Raw genomic sequence first — 23,398 nt, forward strand, 5'->3', positions numbered from 1 at the left:
CCATTTAAACTTACATTGTGCACAATGATGAAGCATATTTCCTTCTTAGCTCAGTGTGTTTACAGAATAGAATGTTCGCAGTTACCTGGTTGGGATGTGTCTGTACAACCTCTCTTCGCTCGTACACAATAATCCCATCTTGTATTTGGGTCCTTAACAAACTGGCCCACGTCCTGAAAGAGTTCACTGAATGACATAATGCTGGCTTGATAAACAGTGTAATATAAAAGTGCAGCTCTCCACAAGAAAGGGTCTTTGCGAAACAAGACACTATGAATGCTTGCAAGGCCTTCTTCTGTTGGGTTGACTGGTTTTAGATCATGTTTTTTACGTCCATCACTGTTATTCCATGGCTGCTGGCTATTGTTCATTCCACGAAAATAATGGGTTCCTGCATTCAAACAAGTAATACTGCTTTTTAAAGTGGAAATTAAACTTGGTGCAAGAAAACATTTATCCTGCTTCATTCACAAATGCATATGTAAATGTTATTATAACACAGCTAATAATTTAGAATACTATTACACATTTATCTTATACACACTCACACATTTACATACCATACATAACAATGGACAGAATGGATTTTCCATGGTAACATTTTACTGAAGATAATAGATTCACACATGATAATGGAAAAAACCCAGAAAGTGGTTGCAACTCCCACATTCCTTATGAGACAACACCCTGGAGAATTCTAGGCAAGTGATGTTTTGGTTCATGAAATTAAAAAGGTGTTACTTTACATTTATACAAGTGATATGTACATAAGTTTAAACACCTGCAAAATAGATTTAGATATAGTAACAATGTCATTGCTTATATTCAGTGAGCATTGGTGTCACAAGACATTCTGGAAACATTCTGAGACAGAAAATGTAACTGTCAGCGAAGGTGAAACAGCTGAATCAGAGAATCACCTCATAAAAGCAACTTAGTTGGCTCCAAACTGAAATATGCACATTAAAAGATATAATGTACACCTACTGTAAAATGTAAGGTCATCTGACAGCTGTGATTGGATTGTTGTTGCTTACAATGGAAAAACAAAAAAAGAGTACTACTAACACTCTACATGAGATCCAACCAGTCCACTTCACAGGCCTCTTAGAAGGAGTAGTAGGTCGATGGAGTCAAGTGAAAGAAAGTAGAGGAAGGTTATTGGGATAGAATAGAGTACTCTGAATCAAAGTGGTAAGCAGAAAAGCATGTTCAGGATAGCTGAAGAGTGAATGGTGAATGTGATGACATGACCTCATAAAAAAAGACGTGGCGTGGCACAATATCAGGGCATGATTAGGAAGCAGAATGGTAAGTGGATGCAGGCATATTTAACCTATTGTGTTACAAGTAAGTTACACAATACCAAATACTACCAACGCTGTAAATAAAGTGCAGTACATATAAGCATAAAGTAGTGGATTAAGAATTGTAACTGGTGTAGGTAAAGTGAATGTGGAAACTGTAAAGAAGAAGCATTATCAGAAAAATTAAAATGTCATTGTAGAAATATCAAGACAGTCAGTTGTTGGCAATCATGATTGTCCTTCACCACTTATCTCAACTGAACCTCTTTCCTCTACATATTCTGGAAAAGGCTTTCGCTCTTGTGTTGCATGCGCACGCCTGTGGTGATCCGACAGCATGGGGTAGCTGTGTTCCTGGTATTGTAATTTGGCATCATGCTCCCTTGTGGATAAATAGCCAGGACACTTATTTCTCATGGTGTGGTGGCAGCTGCAGTTACCAACGAGGCCATGTAAGTTACCAAAGGAGGATCAGAGATGGCAATGACAGTTAAACTCTCTAAGTCCGGCAGCTGAACGGAGATGGTATTCCAGCGGATCTTCCAAACGACTGCGTCCTTGTTGTGATAATACTACACTATGCTACCTTGTAATTTTCCATTGCCTTCACAAAATGTTTTATATTTGTGAGAACTGATCTCAACTGCAGCAATCTCTAACAGCTTTTCACAAGCCTACATAGACACACACACACACACACGTATATTTGAATCACTGAACTAAATTTGTGTTTAGTCAATAAACCAATTTAAAGCATTACAAATTATTGTAGCTATCGGCAAATTTAACCTCTAAGCTGGCTGCCTGAATAGAAAAATACAAACGTTTGTCACGTTTGCCAGCAGGAGGAAAGCTCACACATGCATCATGCCCTGTATTTGGTCTTTTCTTTAGCAGACAAGCTGCTCCCTATGGCTAATTATGTTTTTAATGCATACTGCATGTGTTCATTAAATCCCGAACTATGCAAATACAATGTTTATGTACAACAGGAAATGAACAGGGAAAGCATTATTACAATTGTTTTTTTAATTATGCACCTATAACAGGAAATACTTTTTTTAAACCTTATACTGGCATGGAGCCAGAAGGAAATTTGTTTTAAACTTGAAAAAGCAGAGAATGTAAATCAGCAAAGTACTGTACCTATTTCATGTCTAAGTATTCCTTCAAGCCACTGTTCTCGTGCAGTAGAAATATTGATGGTCAATGTTGGCCTGCCATTCACAACTGTCATAGAGGCTCGTGAAAGTAAATCATCTGTAAGGTGAACAACAATCTGGAACATGGAAAATAAACATTGTCAACATATGTGTCAGAGACAGATTGCTGGTAGCAGTAGAGACATCTTGCAGGCATGGGATTTAAACTTGGGTGCAGTGATCGTAGGAATGGCAGGCACAGGCTAAATATATGCAGCTTGCTTAGGAATACAGAGAAACGGTCAGCAAAAGTTATGAGTATGTTCAACAGAGTTCTGTGCAATGAGTACAAGATGCAGATTACAAGGTGCACACCTCTGCATCCTATATCCCTCTAGTGATCACAGGAAAAGTGTATCACCTCCAGTTATAGCCAAGAAAGGGTTGCTGTAAAAAGAACTGTAGTGTCCCTATTTTGTATTCTGACATACTGAGGAACACTGTAATAAAACATAAAAGATAATGTACATTTTGGGTATCTAAATAAAGGGATGAAATAGGGGGAAACATTTATAAAGATATTCCTAGTATGTACTTGGAAATAATTCAGTGAGCATAATGATGGAAAAGTATACGTTTTTTACTTCTTTTATGTAATATAGCTTTTATAACACTAAGGGCTAGATTTACTAAGCTGCGGGTTTGAAAAAGTGGGGATGTTGCCTATAGCAACCAATCAGATTCTACCTGTCATTTTGTAGAAGGTACTAAATAAATGACAGCTAGAATCTGATTGGTTGCCATAGGCAACATCCCCACTTTTTCAAACCCGCAGCTTAGTAAATCTAGCCCTAAATGTATAATATAAAAAGTAGTACAAAAAAACAAAATAAATTACACTCTGATACCCTAATAAACAATAGTTCCCATAGATTATAAGCTTGTGAACAGGGCCTTCTCACCTATTTGTCTGTATTACCCAGTATTGTTTATTACTATGCTTGTCCCCAATGGTAAAGCGCTACGGAATTTGTTGGCACTATATAAATAAGTGTTGATGATGAATCATCTTTTTACTGGCACATAGCAAAAATGCTAAAATGTGTCTGGTAATGAAGCTACAGAGTAGTCAAATCATTAAGGATCATTACCTCGCCCAGACAACCTTCTGCCTTCATGTATTTTCGAACGTGCTGCCATATTCGACTTTTTGGGAGCAGATTACCTCCTGTAGCTTGTTCAAATTTCTCATAACTGCCATATTTTTCAAGTGTCTTTAGCATGATACTTACTGCCTGAATAGGATTACAAAAATAACAAAACAAAACACACAATATCAGAATATATTTTTTATAGACTTAAAAAGTTTGTTATGGTTTAAGTACATGCCAAATTACCAGGTACCAAAATGCGATTTTATTTGGTTTTTAGGTTTTGTGCATCAAATGGCGGTGGGGCTCTTAATTTTAATTTAAACAACTTTTTAAACAAACATTTTGTGCTACAAAATATAATGTGTGGCAGAAAATCAACTAAGCCTCAAATTAGTGTTGTGTCACAGAATCAGTTTTATGATTTACAAAATATTAAATCACCAAAATCTATTTAGTGTTACAAAATTGATAATTTGTCACTGCATAATTTCATCACAAAATAATTTTAGACTACAATTCTACACCATAAATTAAAAATATTCGGGGATTGTTTTTAATTCCAGGAGATACTGGAGGAATGACAGACAGATCGGTTAGAACTAATAAAAAAGCTAAAAGAGGGACAAGGACAGCATGCTTTACGCTTTACGCTTTTTAAGAAACCATCAATTGAAACTTTTGTTTTCAAGTTTCTTGGCTGTATTGATATATTAGCCTGGCACTGCCATTAGGCAGCTTTCTAGGCACCGGTAGTTGGGTGGGGGGTTTCCCTGATGTGTGGAACCTGCTGAGATTGGAAAGGAACTCAGAAGCAGCTGAGCCGCAGACACTGCAGGAGAAGGCTGGTCCAGTGATGAAGTAAGTGTGTGGTATTAATGTAATTTATGGGGAGAAAGGTGGGGGTGGTATTGATATAATGTGTGTGAAGGTGGTACTGGTGTAGAGTGTCATAATAATGAGTGGCATATAGGGATAACTGGCACAATTTATAACATGTGAAGGACATATTGAGGCCATAGTGAGGCCAAAATAATAGTAGCTGCAGGTATTGTGAGTGGCATTAAATGGCTGGGACGCTAGGTGGTATGTGGGAACACCTAGTACAGTGAATAGCATGTGTTTAAGATCATCTTCCCTTAGACTTTCATGCAAAAATGAAGACATGTCAGTCTGCAAGCTAACAGAGACTTTACTAGTCTCTCTAAGGAAAGGATCATGTCCTCTGTCAAGAGCACCTTCTTCTATTGGGTGTCAAACAGCAGTCCCAGGAAAACCATATGCAAACCATATGGGTTGGGGAGCAACAATATTGTACTTGCTGCCTGTTTCAGATCTGCACCCAGCTTCCTGACTGACTCAGTTCCCTGTCACAGTGAGTGTAGCAGTCAAGCCCAGAGCTGGGTTGGTCCATGATCTGCTCTCCTCCCCTTCCCTACCACTCTAATGGCTGCCTCCTCCAAGTCAGGTGCATTGTGCTCAGAAGTCTGCTATTTATCTCTCACTTAGTGGGAAGCAGCTGATTGAAGAATTGGGGCAGGAGCTATCCAAGTACCTGTTCGGACACTGAAACTCACATTGAGGTAATACTTATATTCATAATCTGTTTGTTATGTGTATAGGAGTTATTACTCCTAAAGTAATAGGTTGTATAATAGGTTGTATAGTAACTATCTCTTTTCTAAACAACGCCTCAATATTCTAGGATCTGGCCAAGCAGCAACTCATCTGAAGACATCAACAGCATCAGCTAATCAACGCTGCAAAAACAGACAGAAGAGAGCAGCATAGTTTGTCAATTGATTGATTTTGGGGATTGCTAGCTCAGTAAAGACTTTGCTTCAATTTACGCTGCGTGCCTTATAAGACACCTGCCTTTTATAAGCAGTTTAAGATGCTGTAGCTGGGGATAATACACCTGTGGCTAGTTATCTAATTTAAACATAATGTAACACAGAAAAGACTGGTGAGGGCTATGAGGCCATCATATGCAACCTCTGGCTTCAGTATGAATATACATTGTCCCTAATTAATATTTCTGCTGCAAATAAACACAGGTTGTGGCTAAATTGCAGTGCCGTAGTACAACATTTGCCCCTGTCCAGGGTGCCTACTATCGACCCAACTATAGTGTGTGTGTGTGTGTGTCTGTTCTCTTTTGTCCAGGCCACTACAATGTCTAGTTACAGCTCTACATCCTTGATGCCAATGGACACCTTAAACTTGTTCAGTTTCATGCTGGCCATGACAGACCTGAAAAACTGCCTTGAACCTATCCATGTTTAGGGACTTCAGGTTCACAATGGGCTGAAAGGATTCATCTGGTTTCTGGAACAAAAAGACTTGGGTAGAAAGCCAATCCCTTCTGTTCCTCAGGGACAGAGATGACTACTCCTACAGAAATCAAGGACAGAATGGCTTCCTGTAGAGGAAAACATTTTCTCTCATCTCCCAGAAGGCAAGTTGTGAAAAACAGTCCGTTTGGAGACCACTGGAGATCTATGATGTATCCACAACCTATGATCCGTCTCACACAGGCGTCTGAGGTGCAAGTGAACCACTGGTCTCAGAAGAGGAGCAGATGGGCTCTCACTATCAGACTTCTCAGGTTGGCAGCCTGCCCATCATGTCTACTATTTGTCTGAGAGCTTGGGAGATGTCTGTTTCGCTGCCAAAGAATGCTTACCTCTGTGCTGACCTCCACGAGGAGTGGAAGATAGACATCTAGAAGAGAGACTCCCAGCTTTTGCTGAAAAAACAAAAGGAGTGTAATCTAGGGCCTTTAGGACTTGGAGCATTGACTGTACAAAATAATTCTTTCCCCTGTGGTCGGGTTAATAGGCTTATCCAGTTCTGGACAAAATAAAACATTCCTAGAGAAAGATAGCATCCTTTTTGAGTCTCTGCCCACCTCCCAGGCCCTGGTGCAGAAGGCACGACATGCCGAAAAATCCTAGCTTCAATAAGCCAGAGTCGCATTCCCCAGGTATTCAGATGCCTCATGGATGTGCTCAACCAAAGTTTACAAAGCCAATCTGGGACTTCCTTACTGAAATCTCTTCACTTATTGCTCTGACCCCATCTTCACTGCCCTAATGACCCAAGCCAAAGCTAAGATGGGTCCAAGGGACGCCTCTGCGCAATATAAATAGAGACTTGAGGGTGGTTTAGATAATCCTATCTGTGCTATACCTTAATGCTGCAGCACTCAGAATCAGAATGCTAACACTCTTATCTAATACCACCATGGAAGCATCCACCTTAGGCAGTGACTCCCATTTTTAAATATTCTCACTTGGAGGATAAAGGATTTGCAACCTGTGTGAGATCCAAAACCTCAAGTTTGGTCCATGCTTCACATAAAAAGCCTTCCAACTTAGGGGAAGAGTGGAAGAAAACAGTATGTTTCTTCTTCCTCTTAAACAGCGAATAGTTGGGCACATAGAAGGTCCATGTTCAGGTACTCAAAAAGTGGGAGGGTTGCTCCACAGAAGGGACATAGCAGGCGACATCCCTGCTTGCTCCCTGGGAAGTGCAGTGAGCTACGTATCAATCAACTTGGCCCAGGATCTCTCCCAGGCTGGTTCTGCAATCTCAGTGGAACCGCCTTGCATGCACTAGCAGACACTGGACCTCTGGCTCACATGCTGTACATAGGACAGCAGAGACTGATTGGAAATCCAGACCCTACACACACCCCTAAAAACACTACTTCCATGCAGATGGAGAGGACAGAAGGAGAAGATAAGGACAGCTGCTGGATGTGCTGCTGTTTGTTTTTGTAGGCTGCCAAGGAGGGCGTACTGTGTAGGGATAGTCCCCTTCAGCCTTCCTGTGCCGGTGAGGGGTTGCCATGAAAAGCAGCTCCCAGGAATTCAGACTTCTAGAGCAAAATTTAAAGAGCACAAAGTCCAGCTTCTACACCCCATTGTTCCAGTGTCTCCAATAAGAATAAAAGTGGAACAATGCTTATTTTGTAAATTAGTAGCAATAAAAAGACATTTTCATGTTTCCATAATTTTTTTTCTCAGATTTAAAAATACATACTTTATGTATTCTGCAGATATACAGACATTTCATAGTGCCTTTAAACAAGTGCTTAATATGTAGATAAAGACGCAAACAAATCACAAAAAAAGAAAAAAACTTTTTTTTTCTTTGTTTCAAATTAAAACGTTTGGAAACCCCCCATTAGAAATCCTGTGTTTGCCCCTGAAGCAGTGGAGCCTAGTCAGCATTCTGTGTCAGAGCATCTGAACTGCAGCATTGCAAGCCAGCCAGCCATCAGGAGGTAAGAGTTATTTTTGTTGTACAAAAGTAAAGTGTGTAAACTGCTGGAAAGTGGGTACGGCGGAGGAGGCGAGGTGGTAGGCTGAAGTTTTGCGTAGGACGATAAGAAATCTTGCAAATGCCCTTGAAATATGCCTTACATAAAAAAAAGATATTTTGTGCAATGCTGTAGTTATTCTGTAAATGAAATCCATTATCTGCAAATCCCATTATTTTTTTTGTACACAATACAACATTACGATGTGAAGCAATAAACATACTTTGTAGCTGTTCTTCCAAGCTTATTTTGTAGATGCAGCTTACACGTTACAGAATGGTGCATGAAAAATAATGCAGTGTAACTTCTGTAACATCACAGTTATTTGACAAAACGGATTGTATTGCTACAAAATTGATTCTGTTGCAAATTATATATATATATATATATATATATATATATATATATATAATTTGTATCTCATTAACTTGACAAAACTGGTTTGTAGCTACAGGTTTACTGTATATCATGCTTGACAGGATAAATTTTGTGCAATAACATTTGTGTTATTAAGTTGATTTTGTGTACATTAAAATCTTATACAAAAGTGAATTGTAATACCTGTCACAATATATTATGTTCATCCAACTGATTTTGTAAACTAAACACTGTGTTGACAGATGAGACCTCATACCTACTTATACTATCTTATCCTCTGAGAGCTCATGGAGCAAAACATATGCATGCATAAAACCGAACATAACAAAAACTAGTAACTCAGTAGAATGCTGTCCCATGATAACAGGTGTTAAAGGTTATTATTGTTGTTAGAGGTATTGTGGCAGTCTCTATTTTTACAGCAGCCTAATCTATTTATTAATTGTAATATATATTTATATATTCGTTATTTATTAAATTAATTTGTATTTATTACATATAATTTTTTGCTTCTTAAGATTATGTGATTTAATTTGTCCTCTTTGCGACTGAGGAAACTTTCTTTATTTTCCGTTTCAAGAAGAATCTACTGCATAAAACAAGTTCTTAAGTAAATAGAACATAAATGAACTTAGAGTACCTGTTACCAAGTTATCTTGCATCCAAAAACCACAACCTGTTGCCGAACAGCACTGATAACATCAAGTATGTTATTCCTGCTACAAGGTATAATTTAAATTATTCACCTTAAGCAACATTTGCAAAATATAAAATAATATGCTTGTTGAAACTAACCGATTATAAAGAAATATAATAGCATAAGTACACCCTTATGACCCTTTTTTAATTGATTGTTAAATGTGCAAGTAGAAGTCTGATTGTATCTCTAATCATGGATTAGATATGCTGTCTACTAGAGTATATACAACTGCTACCTTAAAGGGAATGCATATCTGCATACACTCTGCCTCCATCATTGTATCATAAACCTGGGGGTAATGTATCAAGCCGAGAGTTTTCCGGCGGGTTTGAAAAACCAATCAGATTCTAGCTATCATTTATTTAGCACAATCTACAAAATGATATCTAGAATCTGATTGGTTGCTATAGGCAACATCTCCACTTTTCAAACCCACCAGAAAACTCTCAGCTTGATACATTTACCCCCTGGTGTCTCCCAAAGGAGGTCTTGCTGTTTAAGATGCTAAAGCCCTTTCCATTAATGTTGCTCTTATTATTTCTTGGAGTTAATTTTAATGATTTTTGGTGTCTTAAAATGAAGTTTATTTTCAATTATTTTGTTGGGGGAAAAAAAAAATGTATAATAAACAGAAATATCAAACTATACCTGTTTAAGAAATCTGTCAGAAGAAATGCTATGCTTTGCTAACACACTTGGCAGTGCAGGATTTGCATATTCAAACTGAGGGTTGTATGTAAATGCAGACTTGAAAAACTTAGTTTTTTCCTTCTCAACATTTATGGGTTTTATAGCATTTAAAATACAATTCTTTTTCCCTGAGAGGTCTTCTTTTGCTTGTGTTTTTGAGACATAAGGCTCCTTTCCTGTAGCCGGATTAGGCAAGTCATGTTTTCTCCTGACATTGTTGTTAGGCTTGTTTGCGAGTCTTACATGGTTTCCTGCCACCAAGATGTTTTTTGGATATTTAGCACTGGTTTCTCTAGTTTTAGCGTTAAAACTTGACATGCTCCACTTGGCACATAACGAGGTATTATTATGTGGGGAAGCTTGGATTTTGTTGCATTCCTTCCTGCTTGATGTACTTAACATCTTGCTCGCTTTCCTTTGCTTCTTATTTTGAGCCAAAACTGACTCGCTCTTCTCCTCTTTACTTTGAAGCAAAATGTTGTAACTGCTGGTTCCTGTTCTAAATGTATCTCGCAAGATACTCTTAGACCGTTCTTTGATACTCTTTGTAGTCGCTAGTATGCGTGCTTTCTCCACTTTCAGAACCGATTTTCTTGAAAGTTCCTCTTTAGGCCACCGAAGTACTTCTATATTAAATACAACCAGATCAGTTATATTCATGTGTGGATCAGATAAAAAAGAAGAAAAAAGAAAAATCAGTTATATTTAAGAGTTTTACTCTGTAATTGAAACAATGAAAAGGTTATGGAGAGATTTAAGCATCTCTATAGTGAACAAAACGCAAAAAAGCAAAACCAATTCTAGAGCACTGACTTCTGGGAAGTCCATTTATATTGGCACCCCCACAGTTCATGCTTTTCATACTGGACAATCAGAGAATGACTTTCTGAGATGGTATGCTAGCTACTAAATATGGCAGGATTTAATGCAGTTTAAGGTGTAAAATAACTGTTGTCTGGATGACTTTAGCCAGCCCTGCTCCAAATTAGGGGTGTGCACCGGGCACTTTTAGTGTTTTGGGTTCTGATTAGCTTGAGGTTTTGGGTTCTGATTTGTTTTGCCAAAACACCTGACGAAAGGTTTTGGATCTGATTTTGGATTTTGATTTATTTTTTAAAAAGCATAAAAAGCGCTAAAATCCTGTTTTTTGGTTGTTTTCCACTCCTACGCTATTATTAACCTCAATAACATTCAATAACAATCATTTCCACTAATTTCCAGTCTATTCTGAACACCTCACAATAATGTTTTTAGTCCAAAACGTTGCACCGAGGTAGTTTTCTGGACTGCGTAGTGGAGTGGGCCCGGTACCCAATTTGGTACCAGGGCCACAATACCTCCACCTTCAAATGGTCTCAATTCCACTGCACAGCTGCCTGCTCCTACATCCTCTGCAGCATATACAGGGTGTAGTTCGAGCGCGTCAATACCTCTTGTTTTTGACAATGACAGGTCATTTTCATTAATTTTGGATTTGGCCCCAACACTGAATGTAGTTTAATATCTGATACGCATCTATCTGGACTGCGTAGTGGAGTGGCCCCGGTACCCAATTTGGTACCGGGGCCACAATACCTCCTCTAACTGGTCTAAATTCCACTGCACAGATAAAAACAAAGAACATAGTATTAGAAATGGCAGTTCCTCTTTTTTGGAACTATAAAAACAAAGAACATAATAATAGAAATGGCAGTTCCTCTTTTTTGGAACTACAGAAACAAAGAACGTAGTAATAGAAATGGCAGTTCCTCTTTTTTGGAACTATAAAAACAAAGAACATAGTAATAGAAATGGCAGTTCCTCTTTTTGGAACTACAGAAACAAAGAACGTAGTAATAGAAATGGCAGTTCCTCTTTTTTGGAACTATAAAAACAAAGAACATAGTAATAGAAATGGCAGTTCCTCCTTTTTGGAACTACAGAAACAAAGAACGTAGTAATAGAAATGGCAGTTCCTCTTTTTTGGAACTATAAAAACAAAGAACATAGTAATAGAAATGGCAGTTCCTCTTTTTTGGAACTACAGAAACAAAGAACGTAGTAATAGAAATGGCAGTTCCTCTTTTTTGGAACTATAAAAACAAAGAACATAGTAATAGAAATGGCAGTTCCTCTTTTTGGAACTACAGAAACAAAGAACGTAGTAATAGAAATGGCAGTTCCTCTTTTTTGGAACTATAAAAACAAAGAACATAGTAATAGAAATGGCAGTTCCTCTTTTTTGGAACTACAGAAACATAGAACGTAGTAATAGAAATGGCAGTTCCTCTTTTTTGGAACTATAAAAACAAAGAACATAGTAATATAAATGGCAGTTCCTCTTTTTTGGAACTACAGAAACAAAGAACGTAGTAATAGAAATGGCAGTTCCTCTTTTTGGGAACTACAGAAACAATGAATGTAGTAATAGAACTGGCAGTTCCTATTTTTTGGAACTACACAAACAATGACCGTAGTAATAGAACTGGCAGTTCCTATTTTTTGGAACTACACAAACAATGACCGTAGTAATAGAACCGGCAGTTCCTATTTTTTGGGAACTACCGAAACAATGAACGTAGTAATAGAACTGGCAGTTCCTATTTTTTGGAACTACAGAAATAATGAACATAGTAATAGAAATGGCAGATCCTCTTTTTTGGACTGCAAGAATATATTGCTCTATAATATTTTTTATACTTTTTCAAATATTTTTTTATATTTTTTTTAATCTTTTTTTTTTAATATTTTTTAGAGATTTTTTTTTTTTTTTAAAAGATTTTTGGCTGATTAACAAATTGCTATGGACTTATCAGAAACAAATACAGGACAAAAGCACCACTGGACTCAGCAACACAGACACTGGCCAAAGCACCACTGTAATCAGCAGGACAGAGCACTGGAAAAAGTACTACTGCACTCAGCAGGACAAAGCACCACTTGACTAAATAAATCAGCAGTACAGAGCACTGTACAAAGTGCTAATGCACTCGGACAAAGCACCACTTTAGTAAAGTTATCAGCAGGACAGAGCACATCAACCTCCCTTTTCACTTACCACAGGGAGAATGAAGATGGCGGCCGCGAGCGGGGCATTTATGAGATCCGAGTCTCGCGAGATCCGACGCGAGACTTGGATGTCATAGCCTCGGTTTGGCTTCATTTGTCGCCCGGAAATTCCCGAACAGTGCTCGGATCCCGTCGGATACGCACTGTTCGGGTGGGCTCGGATTAGCGAAATCCGAGCCCGCTCATCTCTACTCCAAATAGGTAGTTTTTATTTTACTGGTTGTGACCAATGAGCAAATCTAAAACACTAGTCGATACAATACTAACAGGAATTGTTTAATAATCAGAAACATGTATGTGAGATTCCCCAGTTATACAGCTAAAATAACTGAATGTCCTTAGATTTAGGCTTACTGCAATTTCTGCTGTGCACAGAGAAAAATGCTTCATCTATAAACATACCAGTTTTCAGACAAAGTGTTACAGTTCTAAAAAGATCCCCACTTTACTTTACATATACTTGTGAATGTTATGAGAACTATATCTCTTTTATATAAAGCCAATTGTATTTTATAGTTGTTGTGGGTGCTTCCTTTATCTAACAGGCATCAATGGCAGAGCTTTGAAAAACAGTGCAGCATTGTCACCATAGAGGGCAGCATATGATTAGTTGCCAGCTGTTCATGTCACTAATGCCTGTCACTAATGCCTGTCACAAGCAAGGAACAACAATCACAGAAATGGAGAGTTTATAACTCCTTTAGGTTTAGTGGTCCTTTCACCAAGTGAATAGAGAATTTATTTTGGACAAGAAATAATGGGACTAAACTCATTATAATACTATAACACTATGAAATCATGCTCACATACAAGGTGAAAAATGGATATAAGAGCCCTATATCATGTACCAAAAAAATGACACCACTCCTCAATGCTAATTAATAGACAATATTCACAGAAGCATAAGCCCAGTCCATATACTCCATTTACAGTACATATAAAGCTTATATTGTGCTTCAGTTTTTAGGAATTGTGTGTCTGAGCACCATTTTATGTAAACAATCTGCTTATCTATTCTGTACACAGTTTTGAAGTAGGTGGGGAATGAACAATCTGTAGCTTCTGTAACATACTTTCCAACATTCAAAGCAGGACACAGCTCTGAAAGGGTGCATGTCTGTAACATTAGGGGGCATGGTCATGGTGCAATAGGCATTGTTACACAAACCGGGAGCGTGTCCTGCTTGCCACGCCCAGCACCCCTTGCAACCCCCAAAATCACACTTCACTTTCCACGGGCACCACATACACCTATCTTTGGTGCCCATGACACCCCCTCACCATGCTACTGCCAAACATCCCGCAAGTTGAGACAGGGACAGTGTCAGTATATGAGAAAGAGAAGAATGGATGCAAACATGAAGATGAGTTTGATACTGGAAGCGCAGAGTGGTGATGCAAGACTATTGTCAAACTAATGCTAGAAGATTACGGTGTCATATGCACCTCCATATACAATGGTGGAAATTGCAGCCATTTCTGTTATCTCAAATCAAACGTTTGAAACATCATAATACTGTTAGGGCCCGCGACCACCAAGATGAGCTTTTAGAACGATAGTGTCGAGGTCTTCCCCTTTAGCAGCCGCCTTTCCCATAGACTTTTTGTGCTCACAGGTACTTGGATGCCCCCAGCTCTTAAGCTCAGTGTAGTAAAAGCTCATCAATGATGGCTGCAGCGCAGAAGGAACTGGAGGCGCTAGACCAGACTGGAGTGGATGGTCAGAGACAGGCCAAGGTCAGGGGTCCGTAGCAGACAGGCAAATCAGTATCCAAGCAGAGGTCAGGGTCACAAGCGAAACAGCGGAGTCCAATATTCAAGCCAAAAGGTCAAGGCAACAGGCAAGGTCCAAGGTACAGGCAAGTATCACAACAGAAGATCAGGCAAACAAGAGTCCAACAGCAGGTCAGCAGCAGCACAGGACTGCAAACGCTATAACTGGCAGGGAGGCCCAGTCCTCCCTGCCTTAAATACCCAGAGCAGCCAATAGGAGCAGAGAAGCCCAATCTAACCTAATCAATCCCAGGAGGCTGATAATAAATTATCATTTAATGCGCTCTGACAGCAAAGAAGTGATGCCCCGGTCATCAAGGAAATGGCCGGGACGCCGGGGGCAGAGGAGAGCAAGCCGCGGTGGGTATGGACAGCGCCATGGCTCGTAAAAAATAAATAAAAGCAGTAGAACCTGTTTTGGTCGGAGAAGCAGCTTGCATTTACATTTCAAATGCTGTGAGCCATAACACACAGAGGAGCCACCACATACAATGACTGCTTCCTATGGCAAGGTTGCTCCATCCACATACAAGGTTTAAAGCAGTGGTCAGGGAACAGGGGTAAATTACCCCAAATGGGGTAAAAATGAAATTCCTGGGGGTAATGCTGTCGATTCACATGCTGTCAGTTGGATTGTAGACCCCTTTAAATGTGAAATCACTATTGTACCAGAAGAGCCTCAAGGGTTGGCAGAGGCACTTCTTGAGCTTCGATACAATAATAAAGCACGTATTGCATTTGAAAACAAAGCAGATCTGTCATATTTTTGGAGGTCAACAGCTGCAAAGGCATCAAAGTTGCACATGAGGAGGCAGTCAAACAGTTGCTGCCTTTTGCAACAACCTATCTTTGCGAACAAGGATTTTCCACTCTAACGAACATAAAAACAAAGCAGAGTAATCGATTGGACGCTGAAGACTGTATCCAAATTGCTCTGACATCAAACTGCCCCAATATTGATGCTCTCGGATCAAAAATGAAGCAACATTATTTCTCCAAAGCCTGAAGTTGAAGCTTTCAAAGAAATTTATAATAGATTCAATAAAATTTTGAATTACAATAATTAATAATATATGATTTCCTTCCTTTTAAATCAAGGGGGTAATGTCCGTGTATCTAAATATATTTGGGGGTAAAAGGTAAAAAAGTTCCCTGACCCCTGGTTTAAAGGAACTGGTTTGTAACAGATGTTGAATTTACGGAGGTGAATGGTTGTATAGCTAGAATGTAATGCTGCTGTTCTGTGTTGTAAGAGATTGTAAACACGAATACAGTGTGTGAATGGAATATATTTATAGTTTGTGATTGTATGTAATATGAATGCAATTATGTGCATTGATATAGGACTGTGTTTACTAAATGACAGAAAAGGATTTATTAGCGCTATAAGGAAGATTTTATATGCAATATATCTGATAAGATGGCGAATGCCATGCTTCCACTGGTATTATTATTATTGCGAGCCATCTTCACTATCAGACATACATAGGTAGTGTGATATAAATGGTATATGTTAGTATGGGAGATAGCTGAAGTTTGTTTGAGATAGCTGGAATGAAAAAAAATGTGATAATATATGTTTTTGTTCCATGTATAATGAATGTGAGTGGTATGAGATATATATGGTAGATTACTTTTATAGTGTTGTGAAGTGGTATATAAAAAAGTTTTGGATTTCAAGATCGAGGAGATGTATACAGCTCTCCTCCATACACACTTCCCTCCTCTACACATACACACACCACAAGTTACACACACCCTTAACACTGATTCAGACACACCCTCATACCACAAAATGCAAGCTGGCATATACACAAACTTAAATACAACAGAGAATGATTTTGACACACCCACCTACACACATATGCAATACTTTGATGTATAAATAAAAAATAAATGTAATATATTATATTATAGTAACATATTAACTTATATGATAAAATCTACCATTGATACAGTGTTGTAGATTATGTTTAAGATTGTTACAATTCAAATGATAATTAGAATACAAAACATTTTAAATTAAGCTACATGTGTGCAGCCATTCTTGATAACACAAGCATAAGCTTATAGTCCTTAGAGCAGAAAAGGAATTGTATTCCTTGGGATAAACATACAAAACCACAACTCTAAAACACATGCACAAATCCTTTTACTGGCACACATAAAAAAAATAACACATACTTCTAAGAAGACTAATAAGAATTGGAACAAGAACAAAAAATAAATAAAAATAAGATAAAGCCACAGATATTGGTTTGCAACAAAGAAGTGTAGAAATAAGCAGGTACAATGTTTGGCTATGCTGCAGTGCGTCAGCTGGAAAAGCTGTGAACATTTAATAAACAGACATTCTGAACGAAAAAGAAACATGTTTTACAAAAAATAAGTACTCAGTTAAATGACAATATTAGGACAATATCCTTTTTACTCACCAGTTATGCGGAGAGATTCCAGCATTTTTCTTTCCTTATATGCCTTTCAGTCCCTTAATAATAGATATATTATCCTAGGGATGAAAAATATTAGTAAGAGATTTGGCAGAAAGTCTACATTTTCTATATGCAGACAGTTAGTTGATAAGTTTGGTGCAGTGCATAAGAATTACTGGTATATTTCCAAAGGTATAGACAGGCGGAGAGCTAGGCTCTCTCCTGGAATACAGCCTGAGCTTTTGTTCTTCTCCCAGTGACAACAGTTGCAGTGTTATACTAGAGTGCTTTAGAGCTCTACCTTAGTCTCCATGGCAACAGCTGGTAGTATGTCACAAAGCAAATGAATGGGAATTAATTCTAGAACAGAACATGTAACAGAACTCACGCCATCATCAGCCTGCTCAGATGACACCATTGAAAAAGAATTTATGCAACTAGTGGTCAAGAGGTACATATCACATAATACTAAATGCAGCTTCCTTGTGATATTAATTTCACAAACACATTTAAAAATGTATCATGTACATATGGGGTCCTTAGTATTTCAAATAAAATACTGCATATAGTTAAGTGAAAAAGTAAAAAGTATAGATTAAAAAATATATATATAAAAAAAAAAATATATCAATGCTTATCAAACATGATGCAGAAAATAATATATATTTGTTTAAAAAACCTTATTTTCCATCAAACAGTGTACAAGGACAGGCAGTAAACAATGGTAGCCAAAATAAGCAGCAGCATCATACAAGCCAGTCAGAGAACATGTCACATGTATAAAGCTAATATACAAAGTAAGACTGAAACCTGATATGGGATCCCCGGCGGCCGGTGGGATCCCACTCAAAGGGGAGCTGAAGTTAAAATTTTCTAGGAGTCAAACCAGTTAACTAGCTATATTTATAAGAAGAGGGTTGAGACATCTGGAGGTAAATGTATCAAGCTGAGAGTTTTCCGGCGGGTTTAAAAAACCAATCAGATTCTATCTATCATTTATTTAGTACATTCTACAAAAGGACAGCTAGAATCTGATTGGTTGCTATAGGCAACATCTCCACTTTTCAAACCTGCTGGAAAACTCTCAGCTTGATACATTTAGCCCCTGGGGGTAAATGTATCAAGCTGAGAGTTTTCCGGCGGGTTTGAAAAACCAATCAGATTCTAGCTATCATTTATTTAGTACATTCCACAAAATGACAGCTAGAATCTGATTGGTTGCTATAGGCAACATCTCCACTTTTCAAACCCGCCGGAAAACTCTCAGTTTGATACATTTACCCCCTGGTGTGTTTGTGTTGGAGGAAATAGAAGCAAAGGAGCTATTACAAATAAATCAATTACACCAAATTTGGAAAAATGTGTGGGACTTCTTATTTAAGATCGCGGATCATTTTTCCATGAATGCCAGACACCAAATTTTATTGAAGAGTTGCCGTCTAGAGGTTGATCTGTATTTTTCCACTGCTCTGCAATCAAGCATCTGACTGCAGTGGGGATAAGTAAGGATAGATCTTCAAAATGCTTGTCAAGAACATCTAGTGGGGAGCCCAGGAGAAAAACCAGGGGTATTTAGTAATCAGAATTTTAGTGATCTCATTGATAAGGGTAGACACATTATCACTAAACAGAGCGATTTTTGGGGAGGACCACCAAATATGAAAGAAGGACCCCCGTTCGCCACAACCCCTCGAACACAGTTCCAAGGTGGTACCAAACATCAGTTTGAGCCATGTAGAAACCCAATAACACCTAAAGTATATTTTACTGGCATTTTCTTTTACCAGGGATGAAATAGAGGTTTTGGAGACTTTTTCTCTGATTGTCATCCAAGTATCCTCCTCTGGTGGCCTACCCAACTCAGCCTTCCATTTAAGTTCATGCGCAGGAGTGGTGGTCTGTTTGGAGGTGGTGAGATTATATAGGATGAAGATAATGCCCCTCTGAAGGGGATTATGAACACAGAGACTCCAGTGGAGTTAGAGTCCACTGGACACCATCAGGCTTAAAAAGGGAATCTACATAGGGTCGACAGTGAGATGCACTAGCCAGAAGCAAGAACATCTCCAAATATCCTGACTTCTCTCTCCTGCCAGGGTAAAAAGCGAGGGAGACATTGCCCAGGAGAAAAGTCCAGGGAGGCGTTATGGGGGAAGGGACAGAAGTGGTCTCAAAATGGAATTTACAGTGGTCCTTGATCTGACAGGTTAAAGAGTTGACTGGATGTGATCTTTTCGAAGGAAGTCCACCACCAGCTGTGATGTCCAATGCTGAGCCAAGAATGACATTCAGTAGTAGGAGGATTCCAGATCTATCCATCTCGGGCCATGTCCTTTTGTAAACCATGCAACAACCTGACTGAAGTGAGTAGTAATATAATAAAGGTGATATCGGCAAAGCCCGTCTCTATTAAATGTGGCCCTATGCAGAGTGGTAAAACTGGTGTGTAAGGGCCTGTGTTGCCACACAAATTGGGAAACCCAGTGGTGTAATTGAATTAGGGTGGGCCTGACTACCTTCACTGGGAGGGTCTGAAAGAAATAGAGCAGGGGAGGCAGGACACTTATTTTGAGAGCGCCTATTCTGCCCAGCCAGGAGATAATTCATTTTTGTCATCTAAGCAGAAGATCCAACTTGATTAATTTTATGATACAAGGAAAGTTTTCTGCATACAGAGAATCTTTTCGGGGAGTAATATAGACCCCTAAATACTTTATTTTGGACTGTTTCCAGGAAAAGTTAAAAAGTTATTTTTAAGGAGTGCTAGAGTGGAGAGTAGCAAATAAGAAGCAAACAATTCAGTTTTGGAAAAATTCATTTTATATCCTGCTAGGGATCTGTAAGTAGCGATAGTACAGGCTTGGGAGAGAATGTGTGTGTGTGTGGGGGGGGGGAGGTCAAGGTAAGGAGAGTATCATCAGCATATAAATTGAGTTCAAATTCTCCAGACCCAACCATGACACCTTAGATATCAGGGGAGAGGCAGATTCTTGCCGCCAGTGTTTCAATCAAAAGAGCAAAAATCAGGGGTGAGAGGGGGCACACCTGCCGAGTGTTGTTGGTTATCTGGATTGGGGATAGAAAGAACTCCATCTACTGAGACCCTGACCAAGTGGCCAGAATACAAGGCCTGGATCCCCTGAAGAAAATTGGCATCAAAGCCAAATTTCTTAAGGGTGTCTAACATAAACAATGAGCCAATGTAAACAAAAGCCTTCTCTGCGACCAGAGAAAGCAATAAGGCCGGATTATGACAAATTCGATTGAGAGAGGAAGGTATGCGTAGACTCCCCTAAAGTGGCAGGGGGGTCTTTTGTGAGATGTTATAGAGTTTGCTGTAAAATCGCAATTTTATTATAAACCTGTGTGATATAACCCAGGTGTGATTTAATCTGGAGTACATTACTCTGGGCTAATTTTGATTGTAGCCTGGACACTAGTAACCTGTCCGCTTTGTCACCTTTTACCTAGAAGGGTCATTCCACATCAAATCAACACAGGGTTTCAAACTGATCGTCTCAGATTGTAATGAAATTTGGTACAATACATGCTGTTATGGGTGTAAAGAAATCCCCTCAAATCTTAGACTGACATATACATTGGTTTTGAAGTTAAACACCTTTAAAGTTGCACTATTTTAACGAAAAATTAGCTTTTAACATTTTTTTTAAATTGCATTTGTAGCTTACCTGATTGAGGTACATTCAGCTGATTGGGCAAGGTCTCATTTTAAACCTCTTTTTATGGGCTTTCATATCATAGATAATACAGCAGTATATTTCAATAAAAATTAAAATTGTAAAATTTTCAAAATCAAAATTATGATTTTTTCAAAAAGCCATTATTTTTAAATTTTTGAAAAAGATCTCAAAAATTGTTCATACTGTTGTTAATAAATCCCCAAAGTTTTATTTTGGGATCATCTGGTACAGTAGCTTTCACTTTGGACTGTTTGTTAAAATAATGAAAATGAGTACTATCTAGGCCTCTTCATTACTTTTATTTTAGCTCCTTAAACAATCCCTTTGATGTATATTATGTACAATGACACAGTATGTTAATACTGAAATGTTTAAAACATTTGTGATAATTTTATGTCTTTTACATATTATAAGAAAGATTACTACAGATCATTACCATTTGGTGCTGCTGCTCTGGATGGTGCTGCTTGTTGGGTTGGAACTAGCTTAAGGCTTCATTTGTTTTTAGCATTGCCATTTCAGAAAAAGTGTACATTCGACCTCTGAGACTTAACGGACTCACCTTACACAGAACATCTACCATAGTAATCCATAAAACATCCGGATTCCTTGGGTATGAAAACGATAGTGATGGACCAGCTGGATGGAGGAATGCCACTTTCACTTCATCTATGTTTTCATCTTTCTCCAGAATAAAAGCGAGCCACCATTTCTTGTCATAGACAGCATTTACATACCCTCTGATGTCAGCACGTGGGAGCAGATACTACATTATCTTGAGGAACTGAACAATGACCCTTGTGCTCTTTTCAAAGTCTCCCAAGTCGTTTTTTGCAGCTTACACAAACTTTTGCAACTTTTGGTATTTCAGAAAAAAAATTACACATCCATTCTGAAACAGTTCCCAACTTCTTCTGTGACAGGATGAACCTCCTATGACACCCTGTCCATGTGTTGCTGGGGACCGGCTAGGCTTGCCTTACCACCGTCGCCTTTTCTTTATCTCAAATGCGCCTTCTAACCACAGTAGGAGGGTCTTTTTCAGCTCACCACCAGGCTACTTCGCTGGCACCTAGAACCATGTCTTGCTGCTAGTGTACCCCCTTGCTGGACACATAGCTAGTACACCTGACCTCTTACTTTCAGATCAGTGTTGCTGTGGATGGTTCCCCCTGGCCTGTCACACTGGCCAGAGCTGCAGGTAGCAGGCAGAGCATTGGTACTGGATGCTAGGTCCCAACCTCAGAACAGTCAGATAATGGATTAGATTGGTCTAATCTGTAGCTCACAAGAATTACAGCAAATAAGTAGACGTCAAAGCAGGCTCTTGAAGCAGTGATGTTTATTAGCTCAAGTGTCCTAATAAGTACAGTTACATACACTAGTTTAAGGTACTAGTGATTTCCATAAGTACATATGGAATAATAATACTACATGGTCAAACAGAGCTCCTTTTTATACAGATTCTGACACAAATCCAGGCAATGGGTAAACCAGCCCCTTGATCAGACCAGGCACTGAAATATTTTATATCTCATCAGATGATTTAACATCAGGATGTGATATTTCTCTAGAAGTGAGGTTAGCGCAATTTAACTTACAAAATTCACAGCAATCTGTGATATCCTAATTTACTTGTATCCGGAGTTTAAATTGTTCAGACAGGTTCCTGTCTCTCTAACAAGATGTGACCACAAGTACCGACCTCCTCCAGCTGGGCCTTCAGGCTAAAGCAGGATATTGTCACTTCTGCAATGAAAAGACTTACTTAGCATTTCCTGCTTTTAGCAAAACACACTTTCACTAACCTATCACAATGGATTAGAAATCAATACAATCAATACATTTTCAATACCGAAATACACACAATATAAAAAATTATCAGTACATTTGCAATTATAAATAGCGGTGCCCTGCACCCTTAATTAAAATAAATGTCTAGAATAAGTTATTCCTATGTGATCCAGCCACACCTTCTTATTAGAAGTATGATTTACCTTTTTAACTAGGTTGAAACAATAAGGTATCTGTCACTTGCTTCTTCTTTACTTCTATAAACCAATTTAAACACAAACCACAAAATTTCCTATGAGACTCTGCTGAGGGGTGAGAGGAGCATATGCTGAGCTCTGATTGGAGGAGCCCATCACATGCTCCTCTGATCTGCGGAGATCAGCAGCAGCCTCATGGGCTGTGCCTTCTCTTCTCTGCCTGGCAAGTTGACTGAGGCTTCTTCTTGTGAGTAGTGTTGCTCCCAGTCTGCTGTCTTTCTCCCTCCCAGCACCCCTTCTCCAAGTTGCTGTTCCTCCCTGCTCCCAGCACACACTCTCCCAGTCTGATACTCCACTGTAATTAAACACTCCACTTTTTCAAATGTGACACAAATGGTCCAGAGTCAGGTAAGGTTTGGGTGGGCTTAAATTAGTGACCAAGGGGCTTTTCTCCATTGATTAAAGCCCACCCAAACCTAACCTGTCTCTGTGAAAGACGGGCCTATTCAACAAAATTGTGTTGAGTATCCAGGTAGGAGAATATTTCCACTTAAGTTTACATGTCTGTGCAGAAGTGGGAGCAGGTGCTGTCTGTGAAATCTCACCCCCAAACACACCTGAAGAGGAACATGCATTTCTCTAATGATGTTAACTGGCAAAAATATTGTTTTGCTGATTTTCTCAGATGTGTAGTGCCTCAATAAATACAATTTTCATGAATCACTCAAAACTGAAAGCTCTTGTAGCAGATGACCTCT

General features: G+C 38.8%; 1 protein-coding gene across 6 annotated transcripts in view; it reads right to left on the bottom strand.

Annotated features, from left to right (window-relative positions):
• The window catches only part of MATCAP2 (microtubule associated tyrosine carboxypeptidase 2), a 24,835-nt gene extending 7,587 nt beyond the window's left edge, over positions 1–17,248 (bottom strand). For 3 of the 6 annotated variants that reach the window (XR_012692792.1, XM_075212557.1, XM_075212556.1), the window contains exons 1-5: positions 16,952–17,248; positions 9,654–10,321; positions 3,601–3,744; positions 2,454–2,586; positions 86–391 (exon numbers count right to left, since the gene is read on the bottom strand). Coding sequence is in view for 5 of the 6 variants with exons in the window: in XM_075212557.1 (XP_075068658.1) it covers positions 86–391; positions 2,454–2,586; positions 3,601–3,744; positions 9,654–10,321; positions 16,952–16,976 (1,276 nt within the window). In the remaining variant the exon portion in view is untranslated. Of the gene's footprint in view, positions 1–85; positions 392–2,453; positions 2,587–3,600; positions 3,745–6,286; positions 6,350–9,653; positions 10,322–16,951 lie in introns of all 6 variants that reach the window. The other 3 variants (XM_075212555.1, XM_075212559.1, XM_075212558.1) reach the window with 3 other exon arrangements.
• Between the last annotated feature and the right edge of the window lie 6,150 nt (positions 17,249–23,398).

This window comes from Mixophyes fleayi, chromosome 5 (genome assembly GCF_038048845.1).
Source record: "Mixophyes fleayi isolate aMixFle1 chromosome 5, aMixFle1.hap1, whole genome shotgun sequence".
Classification (NCBI taxonomy): Eukaryota; Metazoa; Chordata; class Amphibia; order Anura; family Limnodynastidae; genus Mixophyes; species Mixophyes fleayi.